This window comes from Saimiri boliviensis, chromosome 1, assembly GCF_048565385.1.
Source record: "Saimiri boliviensis isolate mSaiBol1 chromosome 1, mSaiBol1.pri, whole genome shotgun sequence".
NCBI lineage: Eukaryota > Metazoa > Chordata > Mammalia > Primates > Cebidae > Saimiri > Saimiri boliviensis.
Window position 1 is genome coordinate 287,938,038 of NC_133449.1, and position 14,671 is coordinate 287,952,708.

General features: G+C 39.0%; 1 protein-coding gene across 4 annotated transcripts in view; it reads left to right on the top strand.

The window, feature by feature from the left end:
• The window catches only part of DNAH5 (dynein axonemal heavy chain 5), a 358,938-nt gene extending 344,862 nt beyond the window's left edge, over window positions 1–14,076 (top strand). For all 4 annotated transcript variants that reach the window (XM_039471819.2, XM_074387173.1, XM_003932490.4 and 1 more), the window contains one exon: window positions 5,899–14,076. In XM_039471819.2, the coding sequence (XP_039327753.2) occupies window positions 5,899–6,050 (152 nt within the window). In that variant the 3' untranslated portion in view covers window positions 6,051–14,076. The remainder of the gene's footprint in view (window positions 1–5,898) is intronic.
• The last annotated feature ends 595 nt before the right edge of the window (window positions 14,077–14,671 follow it).

Consider the following 14,671-nt stretch of genomic DNA (forward strand, 5'->3'; position numbering starts at 1 on the left):
TAGCAACCCACTCTTGCAATAACTTTCTCACTGCCATGATAATGACATTAATTCATTCATAAGGAATTCACCCTTTTGACCCAATCACCTCTTATTAGACTCTACCTCCCAACGTGTTTGCACCAAGGAGTTAGTTTTCAACACGTGAAATTTTAGGGGATGCATTGAAGCCATATACATTGAGTGTGAGATAATTTGGGAGTTCTGTGAAGAATATTGAGCTGAGATCCAAGTGACAGAAAAAGGCTATGCTAACATCCTGGAGCAGAGGGAAGAGTGGAAAGTCATAAGGTGGTAATGGATGTGCTGGGTTTGATGAAGAATTTAGTTCTGGGATTTAGAGGATGGACCCAGTCCAGGATATCTGGATGGCAGCAGTGTGTAGGTGGATAACAAAGCTTCCACATTGAAGGTGGTTCTTCAGGTAGATGTGGAAATGGGGGAGTTGGAAGAGAGAACTGATATTTACGAAGAATGTTTTACAGGTGGATTTCACGCCATGTCTCATTTAGTCTTTACAAAAGTTTGCTAGAGAAATGATTTTTTGCTTTGAGGACAACAAGCTAGAGAGAGTGTGATTTGTTGAAGGAAATAAGGATTACGTTGGGAGGGGACCAGTGTTTAAAGCATGAAGGAAGAGGAGCCTGTGAAGGAAAGAGTTGAGCATCAGATTTGGAACACAGTGGTTCTCAGCACACTGCTTGGTAAATGGTGTAGTTTAGTATTTATTAGCTGAATCTAAAAGGATAAATGTGTCTACCTGGGCTGAGGCAAGCATACTGCCTATGGCTTTGTATTTACTGGTTCTAAGGGTAGTGTGACATCTTGGGACAGTAATTATTTTATAGAAATAATAATTAAGTGTTCTTTTAACCAAAAATAGTATTTTAGAAAAATTGCTTTATCATATCATTGCATCTAGTCAACATGTTATAAAGATACTTCCCTTACAAAATGAAAGAAAAATCTTTTTCCAGTTGAGTTACATGTTCCTTTTTTTGCTTGTGACTAAACTGTAAAAATTCATGGCAATTTGACATTGAACATCTCAGCATGGTAGTAATAAAGTAATAATTTTATAATACCAGCAATTCTTTATGATTTAAGAATAGATTTGTAAAGAAGAACTGTACCCACCCTGCTGGGCATTAGCCAGTGGTGATGCTCATTAGCAGCAGGTGAGGGAGAAAATAAAATAAGCAAAGGAAAAAGGGACTAATTTCAAAGTATTAAAAGAAAACTTAAGTTCCTTATTCCTATTTTGGTTTCAGTAAGCATTGGTGGAAACTTGGTTTGCCAAATAGCTTTGTTGTTGAAGGAGTGTTTCTTTAGTGATGGAAAACTAACATTCTGTTACCTCTTTCATGCTATACCTTTAATTTTTACTCAATTTTGATCATTGAGCAGTGCTCTAATTGACATAGAGGGGCATGTAGTATCACTAATGACCAAAGTGCAGCATTTAAAAATTGGAATTCTTATAGTTAATAGTTTTTACATTAATATGAAGGGAAATTTCTCAGTTTAAATAATAATTAAAATTTATATATAGGACTGGTTTGTTTTCAGCAAGAAGAAATCTAGATATTTATCTTAACCCTAAAAATTGAGTGATACACCCCCAGATTTTAAAAAGAAATCATGTTTCTTGCTAGAAAATCATGGAAAAGTCATTTCAAATAGTACTAAATTCACCAAGAGGGTAAAGCCATGCACACACGTCTAAATCCTCTATTCACAAAGGAAGCTCAAAAGGACGGATAGAGGAAAAATATATGTTTTCACAGATTTATTATATGAGCAGATTGATAATTTTCAGTGAGTTTCAGTGCTATAGCTGATATGATGGGAAAAACGTCTTTGGAACATTTGCAAGGGATGAGGCAAGCCTTCTATGTACCAGTGGTCACTAAGTAGGTGCAAGAGGGGTCTCAGGGGTTATTTACTGATAAGGAAAAAGTGTATTTAAGAACACCCTCTGACCCATTCTGACCTGAGATTGTGCAGATTTGGGACTGGGGTGAGGAAAGCCGTATGTGGTGACCAGGAGTGGAGATCTCCTGGCTCCTGAGCCCACAGAATTTAATCCACCATCAGTTCCTAAGCCTGGAAGTCTGTTAAAGTCATGGGAAACATGAGTCTGTGAATTTGCTTCAGGAAGAGGTCCATGTGTAAGTAGATGCATGTTTGTGTGTGTACATGTGTGTGCATGTGTGTATATGTGCATGTGCTTGTGTATGTGTGTATGGAGACAGAGATAAAAAATTATCAAATAGCATCTCTATCTTAGGCACCTTCTACATTCCAGGCATTATACTATACCAGCCACTCACATATGCTAACGTATTTAATCTTTACAACAACTCTGTCAAATTTATCATCCCCATTTTGCAGATAGAGAAATTAAGGTTTGGAGACACTGGATTTGGAGACACAACCATGATTCCTGGCTACTGACAGGCAAAGCTGGTATCAGAATCACATTTGTCTGTTGTGGGGTATATAGGAACCTCTGGGAATTCCCATGGTTAGTTTTCTACTTGAGATTCTGTGTTTAGTTGTCCTCTTAATGCCCAGGATCAAACTTAAAAATAAAGGCTAAACTCAAAATCAGGACAGTGCCCTTACATATCGAAGTCCTGAGCTAATTTTTCTCAGGTACCTGCTAAGGTAAACTGTAGGCAGTGGGAAGCACAGGGAGAACCCTCTGCGGAGGGGGCTGCCCTTCCTCACCCCTCCCTCCCTCATGCTACAGACTGAAAAGTGCTCATGCCCCTGTTCACTGTAGAGGACAGTGAGCCAGGGACCAGGATGTTCAGGTTGTTCTCCTGGCTTTATCATCCTAGTCATTAGTCATGTGGCTTTGGAGGCATCTCAAATATGCCACAAATTGAACTCAGGTATCTAGTTCTCTCCATTTCGTTTTCACGGGTTTCTGTAAAGACAGAAACATGCATAGTGCATCCCAAGTACTGCAGAGATGAAGCACAGAGGCCATGGGTCCATTCTGACCAGGTTTCATTCTCAATCATGTCTATGGCTTTCCCATCTTGGACAACTCACCTCCTTATGTTCCAGTTTTTGAATTTGTAAAATGATTAGATAGTAGTACCCCTCAAATAGGATTGCCGAGAGAGTTAAACTGACAATGTTATGTACATAGGAACATTTGTTTTCAGTTGTTACTATTGTTTACATGCTTAACTCACACGCTTTTTAAAGGATTGAAAGAAATACTGGATGTTAAGAATGAACTGTCCAGTAATTTAAATGTTATTAGCAAAAGGGTGTTTCAATAAAAGAATGACTAAACAGTTCCATGGAGACTCTCTATGCAACGGTTATTTTGGATATTGGAAGGAATATATGGGAACCGTATACTCATATATAGATGAAAAACGTAGGATAGATAGGGAAGTTAAATAGCCAGAAAATGAAATTCCCCCAAGGTGATTTATTAAAACCTTTAGGATCCTAAAGCGTACAGCTCACCAATTTGCACAACCTCTTCTCTCTCTTCCTCCCTCTGGAACCCAGAGGCTTTAAACATGTTTAGCTGATTTCTTCTACCTACCTAGCACACTTATTTTTGTCTTCAAAGTTATTTGTCTAAGCAGGGGGATGGTTTTGAAGCATCTGTTTATAGAGTTGTTTAGCATCTGTCAGCATTTTTCACCATGACATTATATCTTCAGTGGCTTCTAATCCTGCTGAAGAAGTTTGCTGCACGCTGTGACTTGGCATGAGCACCTTCAGCTCTGAAGCAATTAAAAATAAATAGAATTGGATGAATATTTCAGAAAACTATTTTTACCTGCTTATTGAAGAGAATGCTATTTTTCCCCTCCATTTTTCTTTTGGGATTAAAATTCAAGTAGTCAAATACTTCCCAAGTTGTAATTATTGTAATTATCATGAGATTCAGATGTAAGGCACCAAAGGCTTACTTCAAGGTTTATAAAATGGTTGTTAATCAAATTTGCCACAGGAGGAAGCATGAATTATATATTTGTTGCATGTTTAAAGATCCTAGGATTAAAGGATTTAACTATATCCGTGAGTAATAGTTCATATTAACTGCATTCCATGATTCATTGTTATTCATTTACTTGTTCAGAATTTTTCCTATATATTTGCCTAATTATTATTATTAATAATGTAATCATAGAAATTGGAAAAGTTATTCCCAGACTTAAATATTAGGTGTCACATTATTTTAGGTTGTTTCTAATTATTAATTTCATGAGATTAAGGAAACAGAGTTTTAAAATAATATAAAATTTCTTTGTTGTTTTAGAAGAAGGTTTCTCAGTCTCGGTACTATTGCCGTTTTTGGTCTGGGTTTTGTTTTTGGGGGACTGTCCTGTGCATTATAGGATATTAGCTGCATCCCTGGCCTCTATCCACGAAGATGCTAGTAGCAAGTCCACAGTTCTGTTAACCAAAAATCTCTATAGATATTGGCAAATGTCCCCCATAGGCAGAATTGTACCAGGTTAAGAATCGCTGCTTTAGAATTACTTATTTTATATTGAAACTTATGTATAATATTATTATGTTCAAATGTTTCACTTCTTCCAATACAATTAATTAAATTTATGGTGGATATGTGAAAACACAGGGCACAGCAGGTTGAAAGTTCTATTGGATCAAATAATGAGACTTAGCTTCTGATAGTGCCTTACTTTTGTAATTTTCTGGAAAAGGTAAATTATTGAGCATGTCAGTTTTGAAAAATAAATTCACTAACTCTGAAATGTTTCAGTGCCCATGTTTGTAACATTAATTGACAAAAGCAGAGCATCTTCTTATTTAAATGTGATTTCACCTCAATAGTTAAGTGAGGGCTTTTTTTTAATTGACTTTCCAGAAGAGTGCAAAGATGAGTGTAGACATACTCTTGTCCTCGAAAAATTTATAATCTGGAAGAGAATATAAAATAATATACTACTTTCTGAGATGCATGTTAGGAGATGTGCAGATAAACTGCTGTGGGCAGAGTGGATTTCCTAAGAAACTAATGAGGCTTCAATTCCCAGGCTGCTCACAGGCAGCGGCTCCTTCCAAAGCCTACTTTTTTATTTGTAAATTTGACTCTTTTTTTTAAAGAGGTTCCTCATGAATTGTATAAGTTTAAATCCCCACAGTCCCAGACCTGTCTCTGAGCATGGGGTTTCCAAGGCTGAAGAGAAAGAGAGCCTGTGGGTGGAGATGGATGCGTTACAAAGGATCTCTGAAGGATAGACATACATAAATAAATTGCCTTTCACTGCAGTGTCATATTAGAAACTTCATCTATTCTTCTACTCCAGAAAGGTAGATTGAATCTCAGGGAGCTGAACTGGGCCATTGCTCTCTGCTTCCCAGCCATTTTATTTCTCTACATATATGGAGAATTCATAATACCTGGTTTAGTTGGGGGCAGGAAGGCACCTTTTGTCCTGGGATTTAAAATGTGATGTAGACTATGGCCTGCGGGGTTGAAGATTTTGATATAATAAAGCAGTGACTACTGGTGCTGGATGTCTGATTAAAAGTGATACTCGTGTGTGCTCAAGGTTTGGTGGGGAGGTGAAGGAGCACAGATGGAGGGGGATGTTGAGTTGACAGGCGTAAAGGAGAGAGAGGAAGCATGTGGGCATGAATTATTGTTCATGCTTCAGGGCAAGGGGCCAGCGGGGTCCACCAGGGGCTATATGGCTGTCTTGCCATAGCTGCTGGCACCCTGTGGGAGCATCTGCCTTGCATCCAGGGATTGCCTGACCTCAGGAAGAATGTCCCTCATTCTGCCAAACCCATCTGTCTTTGAAATGACCTATAGAATGCAGAAGTGTTCTGTACTCTCAGGCTCCTTAAGTGAGAAAGTAACCAAGTTCTTTTTTACGATTTTTTTTGTAGCTTTACGAGATCCTCGGTTTTACTCCTGTCCCATCTATAAAAAGCCAGTTCGAACGGACTTGAACTACATTGCCGCTGTGGACCTCAGGACGGTCCAGACCCCTGAACACTGGGTGCTCCGTGGGGTTGCCCTTCTCTGTGATGTCAAGTAACATGTGGGGCGTGTCCCCACCCAATGCTTTGGAAGATGCAAGATCTGAATTATTATGACCTCTATTTCTTCTGTATGTCTGCTGGACAGTATGTGTCAGGTCACTCTTGCAATTAATGAGCTGCTTAGGTTTTCCCTACTCCTTAATTGGATGCTTATATTTTACCTGTTTCATCATTAGTGATCAACATCTGTGTTTGTTGAAAATGTTATTTAGTGATATAAAAGTAAACTTACAACTTCCTAATGAAATGTGGCCCTCAAATCCACAGTAGTGCGTTTTTTTCTTACTTTGCTCTGAAGACTGAGTAGGGCAAGCAGACAGCATTTCTCTGGGAGGAATTATTCTTCTGCTAATATGGCCTGGTACCAGCCAAGGTCTTGAAGGTAACAGGGCAAGTTTGTGCTGATTTTGCTTCTACTGCCTTTCATATTTAGGTCAGGTTAGGAGACTTATTTTCAGGGTTTGAAGCAGCCAATTAAAAATACCTTTTAAAAAATAGAAGGAAATAGAAGAATGGTTTAAGAATAAACAATAGACATTTTGTAGAGAATAAACATAAAACAATGCTTCAGCCTAATTATAATTGCTAATGAGATACTAACTGATAACTCTTTTAATAAAAAATTAAAGCTAAAAACAAATCATTGCATGCTCTCAGTAAAACCGGTCCACTCACACATTGCTGAGTAGAGCAATGTGAATCAACCCAAACTTTTTGTAAAATAATTAAATACAGAAAGCCATAAAAATATTCACATACTCGGATCTTCATTTTCTCAATATCAAGGAAACAACTTAAAAGACTGAAAACAAAGTCTATGTAAAATTGCATTTCATAACAGAAAAAAATGGAAGTGTCATAAATGTTCAATATTCAGGCTATGCTTAAGGAAATTAGGAGATATTGGGCAACCATAAAAAACAATTTAGAAAATTCCATAATATGAAAATGGTAAACTCAGACTGTTAAGTGAAAGATTTAGTTTACAAAATACTGAATATTCTGTAATTATAACGGTAAAATATATTTGCATGTGGATAAAATTAGATGGCAACATAGAAAAACGGAAACAGATGTGGGCCAGGTGTGGTGGCTTACTGCTGTAATCCTAGCACTTTGGGAGGCCGAGGGGGGCAGATTACAAGGTCAGGAGATCAAGACCATCCTGGTGGTGACACCCCGTCTCTACTAAAAGTACAAAAAATTAGCTGGGCATGGTGGCAGTCACCTGTAATCCCAGCTATTTGGGACGCTGAGGCAGGAGAATCTCTTGAACCTCGGAAGGCAGTGGTTGCAGTGAGCCAAGATTATGCCACTGCACTCCAGCCTCGGTGACAGAGTGAGACTGTCACAAATAAACAAACAACAGATGTGATAGGAAGAGTTAGTTATAGTTGGCTTAAAAAAATGTAATGATTAGGAGATACAAAGAAAGGGTAGAAATCTTAGATGGTGTGTAGATGTTTCTTATGGACTTTTATTAATTTGGAAACATTATCAAAGGAACTTTTCACATGTTTTTCTTTAAATTCTGGTTACATGCTATTAATAACTCTTCATCTAACCTATTGACTAGAAAATTTGTTCAGTATTAAATTAGAATTGTGATTTACAAACTTTTGGTTAGCTCTGGATCTGCGTAACTACATTATTTTTGGATAAATAGTTTTTGGGAGGGGGATACCAGAAGAGAAGTGTGGGACCCTCTTACTGGGCTTTGTTCTTTGTACCAGAATCACTATTTCATGCTCATGATAATGAGAGGTAGGCCTGAGTGGCTCTTGTGACTCCCACCATCTTAGACCATACTGTTTTTCATGTGAGTCTTTTCTTTTGGTGTGGATTAATATATCAGTTGATTTTTGTGAATTGTGGTGAAACAATCATTTCATTTTGAAAAGCAAGTAATGAAAATGTGGACATCATGGGTATTATAAAAAGTTTTTAGTAAATGCCTCATTCATAATTGTTGTTTATCATAAAGGAGGGTAATTGGCACTAAGTATACAGAAATAAGCTTTCAAAACCGGATTTTTTAATCAATTAATTTGAAAATGTATCATTCGTATAATTTTGTGATACGTATCTGTTAGTATGAATGCATGAGTCTTGGAGACACAAAGTAGAAAAAGACCATGAAAACAACCAAGAGGTTTTAGGACCTAATTCAACATGGCTGGCCTGTGAAGCAGAGATGAGTCAATGAGGTCCCTTTCTGCATAGCCACCCACCTCGACCCAGCTTTTCCCACCAAAGGTGCTGGGCATTCCACAATCAGGTGGGCAAAGGAGGACCAATTGAAGGAATCTGTCGTGTGATGGAGAGACCTCTTGATGGTTTTAGACATGGAGGAAAAAAAAAAACAGCCAGGGGCTTGGTACCATTGCAGAGTCATAGCACAGTCTTTTTCAACTGTCCCAATATTGATTTATTTAAAAGATATTTATTTTGCACCTCCTGTGAAGACATTCTGCTGAATTGGTGATGCAATGGTGAAAAAAAAGCAAAAACAAAAACCAAAAAAACCCAACCAGTCACAGTGCCTAATCTCAGAATTCACCTGATAGGAATAGATGCAGAATATAGCAATTATTCAGGTACATATGTAGTTGCAGTAGTCCATTTTCACACTGCTATAAAGAACTACCTGAACAGAAGAGGTTTAAAATTGCCTCACAGTTCCATATGGCTGGGGAGGTCTCAGGAAACTTAGAATCATGATGGAAAATGAAGGGGAAGCATGCATATCTTCACAGTGGTAGAGCAGGAGATAGGGAGTGAGAAGGGAACAGCCACACACTCTTAAACCTTCAGATCTTGTGGGAACTCACTCACTATCATGAAAACAGCATGGGGGAGGGGAACTGCCCCCATCATCCAATCACTTCTCACCAGGCTCCTCTCTCGACATATGGGGATTACAACTTGAGATGAGATTTGGGTGGGGACGCAGAGCCAAATCATATCATTCCACTCCAGCCCCTCCGAAATCTCATGTTCTTCTTACATTTTAAAACATGATCATGCCTTCCCAACAGTCCCCTAAGGTCTTAACTCATTCCAGCATTAACCCAAAAGTCCAAGTCCAAAGTCTCATCTGAGACAAGACAAGTCCCTTCCACCTATGAGCATATAAAAATAAAAAGCAAGTTAGTTACTTCCAAGATACAATGGGGGTACAGGCATTGATTAAATGCCTCCATTCCAAATGGGAAAAATTGGCCAAAACAAAGGGGCTATAGGCCCCATGTAAGTCCAAAACCAACAAGATACTCATTAAACCTTAAAGTTTCAAAATAATCTCCTTTGACTACATGTTCAAATCCAGGGAACACTGATGCAAGAAGTGGCTTCCCAAGGTCTTGGGCAGCTCTGCCTCTGAGGCTCCATACGGTACAGCCCCTATGGCTGCTTTCATGGGCTGGCATTGATTGCCTGCAGCTTTTTCAGGTGCACAGTGCAAGCTGTCAGTGGCTCTACCATTCTGGGGCCATAGGATGTTGGTGCATTTCTTGTTTCTCCACTAGGCAGTGCTCCAGTGGGGACTCTGTGTGGGGGTTCCCACTCCATGTTTTGCCTCTGCACTGCCTTAGTAGAGGTTCTCTATGAGGGCTTTGCCCCTTCAGCTGACTTCTGCCTGGACATACAGGCATTTTCATACATCCTCTGAAATCTAGGTGGAGGTTCTGAAACCTCAAGTTTTGTCTTTTGCATATCCGTGGACCCAACATCACATGAAATCTGCCAAGGCTTGGGGCTTCCACCCCGTGAAATTATGTCCCAAGCTGTACTTTGGTCTCTTTCAGCCACAGCTATAGCTGGAAAAGCTGGGAGGCAGGGTGTCATGTCCCAAGGCTACGAAGAGCAGCAGGGCCCTGGGCACAGCCCGCAAAACCATTTTTCCCTCCTAGGCCTTTTGGCCTATGATGGGAAGGGATGCCATGAAGATATATGAAATGCCCTGGAGACAATTTTCCTCATTGTCTTGGCTATTAACATTCATCTTCTCTTTACTTATGCATCTTCTCTTTACTTCAGGCAGCTTGAATTTCTCCCCAGAAAATAGATTTTTTTTTCTACCATGGCCAGGCTGCAAATGTTTAAACTTTTATGCCCTGAATCCTCTTTAAACATAAATTTTAATGTCAGTCCATCTCTTTGTGACTGCATATGGCTATATGCTGTTAAGAGCACCCAGGTCACATCTTAAATGCCTTGCTGCTTAGAAATTTCTTCCACCAGATGCCCCAAACCATTTCTCTTAAGTCCAAAGTTCCACATATCTCTAGGACAGGGGCAAAATGCTTCTAGTCTGTTTGGTAAAGTATAGAAAGAGTGACCTTTGCTTCAGTTCCCAAAAAGTTCATCTCTGTCTGAGACCATCTCAGCCTGGATTTCATTGTCCATATCACTATCAGCATTTTGGTCAAAACTATTCAACAAGTTTCTAGGAAGTTCCAAAGTTTCCCAACTTTTCCTGTCTTCTATTGAGCCCTCCAAACTGTTTCAACCTCTACCCATTACCCAGTTCCAATGTTGCTTCCACATTTGCAGGTCTCTTTATAACAATGCCCAAAACTCCTGGTAATGTAACTGGGGGAGCGTACTCAGCTCCCAGTTCCAAAGAAGTATCTTAGCCTTGTTAACCTTGAAGAATGGAGAAATGGGCCCCGGAGGCATGGTGAGTTTACCATTTGAATAAATATCGTGAACCCAAAGAGTTTTGTGGAAAAGCGATTTATTAGACAGAGAGAGAAAGACAGTCTCCACGCTGTCATGGGAGGGGACCCAAAGAAGGGTACTGGATGTCATGAATGAGAATAACAGGGGAGACTGCAGCATGTCAGTTTTGTCACCATGGTCAGGCAGAAGCCATGCTACAATGTCCCCATTTATTTTTACTGTTTTATTGATATTATTTTTAATTCATTAACTGATTATATTGCATTATGGAGTAAAATGTGGTGTTTTGATATATGTAAACAATGTGGAGTGATTAAATCAAGCTAATTTACGTATTCATCAACTCTCTAGACATTTATTATTTTTTAAATTTAAATTTATTTTTTAAATTGACCCACTATAATTATATGTATTTATGGAGTACAATTTGATGTTTTGATGTATATTTATGTTGTATAATGATCCAATTAGAGTAGTGTGTATATCCAGCATCTCATGCATTTATTATTTATTTGTGGTGAGAACATTCAAAGACTTCTTCCTGTTTGACATTTATTTTTAATTAAGGACATGCATGCAATAGCAGGGGGGTGCTCCCCTGAGCCAGAGCAGCTGCTGCATGTCTTTACCTGGATTTTCCCTGATTTTCTGGTTTCCTTCTTCCCTTATGCAACCCACAGCTTCTGGTGGCCCTCTCTGTGCAGGTAAGGTCCTTCCAGAATTGAGTCTAATAGGAAAGTCTTGCCTCATAAAGAACTGTCTTTTTATGCATGGGGCTTACATCACCATTCCATGGAAGCGTACCTTGGCTTCTCTGAGCATCCCTTTAAGGGAATGTTGGCAAATATTGAACCACTTCAGCATTAGTGAGGCCATGTCACCATCAGGGGACAAAGCCTTGCCAGGGCCCACTGTCCTTGAATAACGTCTCTACCCTGGATGCTCTTTGTCTGGAGCAGGCATCCCCAAACTTTTTACACAGGGGGCCAGTTCACTGTCCCTCAGACCGTTGGAGGGCCGTCACATACTGTGCTTCTCTCACTGACCACCAATGAAAGAGGTGCCCCTTCCTGAAGTGTGGCGGGGGCTGGATAAATGGCCTCAGGGGGATGCATGCAGCCTGCGGGCTGTAGTTTGGGGACGCCTGGGACTCTGGAGAGACCTAATTTGATTGGGCCATAAGGGAAGGCAGCTCTGAGAAGGTAACATCTAAATTTAGATTTGAAGGAGAAAAGGAAAACATCTCAGATCCCCAAGGGCTGGGGACTGGCCTCTTGATTCCCAATGGGAGAAAGTGGGCACAATATCTGCAGGAGTGGGTGACAGGAAAACCTGGCTTGGAGTGGAGGGCTGTGGAGGGCTGCTTTTTAAATGAAATTTCACACCTTATTATGATGGCTGCCAATTCAGAGTAGTGGTGGATGGAGATCATGTGTTTCTAAGTCATTGGAATGAGGAGTACTTTGTGTTAAATGTCATTTGCAATGGAAAAATCTCATTATAAAGAATTCAGTATTAAAAGACCTGATGTGACAGCCACAAACTTTATACTTCAGTAGCTTGTAGGATTCTATAGTTTAGACAAAATATACAGCACTAATATCATTATTAGTGATAAATGTTTGTTCAAAGATGAAGCAATGTATAAAACTAGGGGAAGTGGGGATGGTTAGTGGGTACAAAAAAATAGAATCAATAAGATCTATTTGATCTATTTGATAGCAAAACAGGTTGACTACAGTTAATAATTTAATTGCACATTTAAAATAACTAGAAGAGTATGATTGGATTGTTTGTAACACAAAGGACAAATGCTTGAGGTGATGGATACCCCCTTTGCCCTAAGTGATTATTACACCTTGTAGGCCTGTATCAAAATATCTCATGTACCCCATAATTATATATGCATCTACTATGTACCCACAAAAATTTAAAAAATGAATAAAAACCTAGGTATGTAAATGCATACTGATAATTTAGTTTCTGAATTTTTTGACATGAAAACATTAATAATGATACAAGTAATAAAACATATGTCTGAGTAATTTTGTCTTAAAGACAATCCTCTCCCCAAAATCTGCAGCACACATTTTTTTTCCTAAAATGGCCCTGCTGAAGTGCATAATTGCTTTTACATTTTAAATAATTTTCTCTTGCAAATATTAGGAGTGATTTTTAAAAAATATACTGTGCAACTGATCACTGTTGATTAGTAGCCACTGTCAGCACATCAAAATAATGCCTCCTTGAGGATAAACAAATGGTAAACTCATATTCACAATGTGGCCCTCCATATTGTGAATCCTTTGGAAAACCAATAAACCAATCAGTTGGTTTTGAAAACATGGGGAGGAAATCTAGTAGTATTCTTGAGGTTTATGTGTTCTGGTCAATCGAGTGGCATTTGTTATGTCTCGGGTGCATATCGAGTTTCTGCAAATATCTTCACTGAAGGAGGATAAGAAGGAATTCAAGGTCACTTTTAGAATCAGATATGAAATTTTGCTAAGAAGCTGTGAATTTACAAACATGTTCTTAGTTGCCTTAAACGATGACACTTATTCTGTGTTGCACTTTAAAGAAAATTAATGTTACCTATGCAACAGTAGAATATGCTGCTTGACTAATCTGCACCCTGAGGGGCTTTTCTTATTCTGGTCTTCAGCCTGGAAAACCATAAATCTGAGCAGTCAGGTAAATAGTAATTATAGACAGAATTCTACTGTCTCCTTTCATTTGCATAAAAAAGAAAATACAGAGAGTAGGTGGGAGGGAAGGAACTTTAAGTGGAGAATGAAGCATTTAGAGCAGGATGCAGTGGCAGATAAGAAGTGGCCTCAGGGATGTTGAGAAACAAAAACGCTTTTACACTGTTGGTGGTAGTGTAAATTAGTGTAATCATTGTGGGAGACAGTGTGGCGATTCCTCAAGGATCTAGAACTAGAAATACCATTTGACTCAGCAATCCCATTACTGGGTATATACCCAAAGGGTTATAAATCATGCTATCATAAAGACACATGCACACATATGTTTATTGTGACACTGTTCACAATAGCAAAGACTTGGAACCAACCCAAAGGCCCATTAATGATAGACTGGATAAAGAAAATGTGGCACATATACGTCATGGAATACTATAAAGCCATAAAAAAGGGTGAGTTCATGTCCTTTGCAGGAACATGGATAAAGCTAGAAACCATCATTCTCAGCAGACTGACACAAGAACAGAAAACCAAATACAGCACGTTCTTACTCATAAGTGGGTATTGAACAATGAAAACACATGGACACAAAGCGTGGGACATCACACACTAGGGCCTGTTGGGAAATGGGGGCTAAATGAGCCTGCTGGGGAATGGGGGCTAGATGAGAGATAGCAGAGGGTATGGGGCTGGGGAGGGATAGCATTAGGAGAAATACCTGATGTAGATGATGGGTTGATGGGTGCAGCAAACCAGCATGTCACATGTATACCTATGTAACAAACCTGCACATTCTGCACATGTACCCCAGAACTTAAATAATAATAATGATAATAAAACAGAAGTGGACTCAGGTTTCTTTTCCTGAGACACTGTTAGAATTTGTTTATTAGCAATAACCCTTGATCAAGACAATAAATTAATCTTAAAACTCCTCAAATGGGCCTTTTAAAAATGGCTTCTTCATCCCCTGGAAGTCAGAATTTTCTTGCAAATTGTCAACAGTATTATGATCTAATATTATAATGTTAATGCCTTAATGGATTTTATCTGAGGTCTTATAAAAGTCCTATCAGCTCTGTTCTCATAGACACACTCATAAAACCACTGTGTTTACCTGGCTAATGAGTATTCTTTCCCTGCCTTCTTTGTGTCTTTCTCTGATTTAGCACTCCATTTAGTTTTCCAAGGCTCTGGATTTATAGGCATGCTTAATTGTTTCCAAGTTT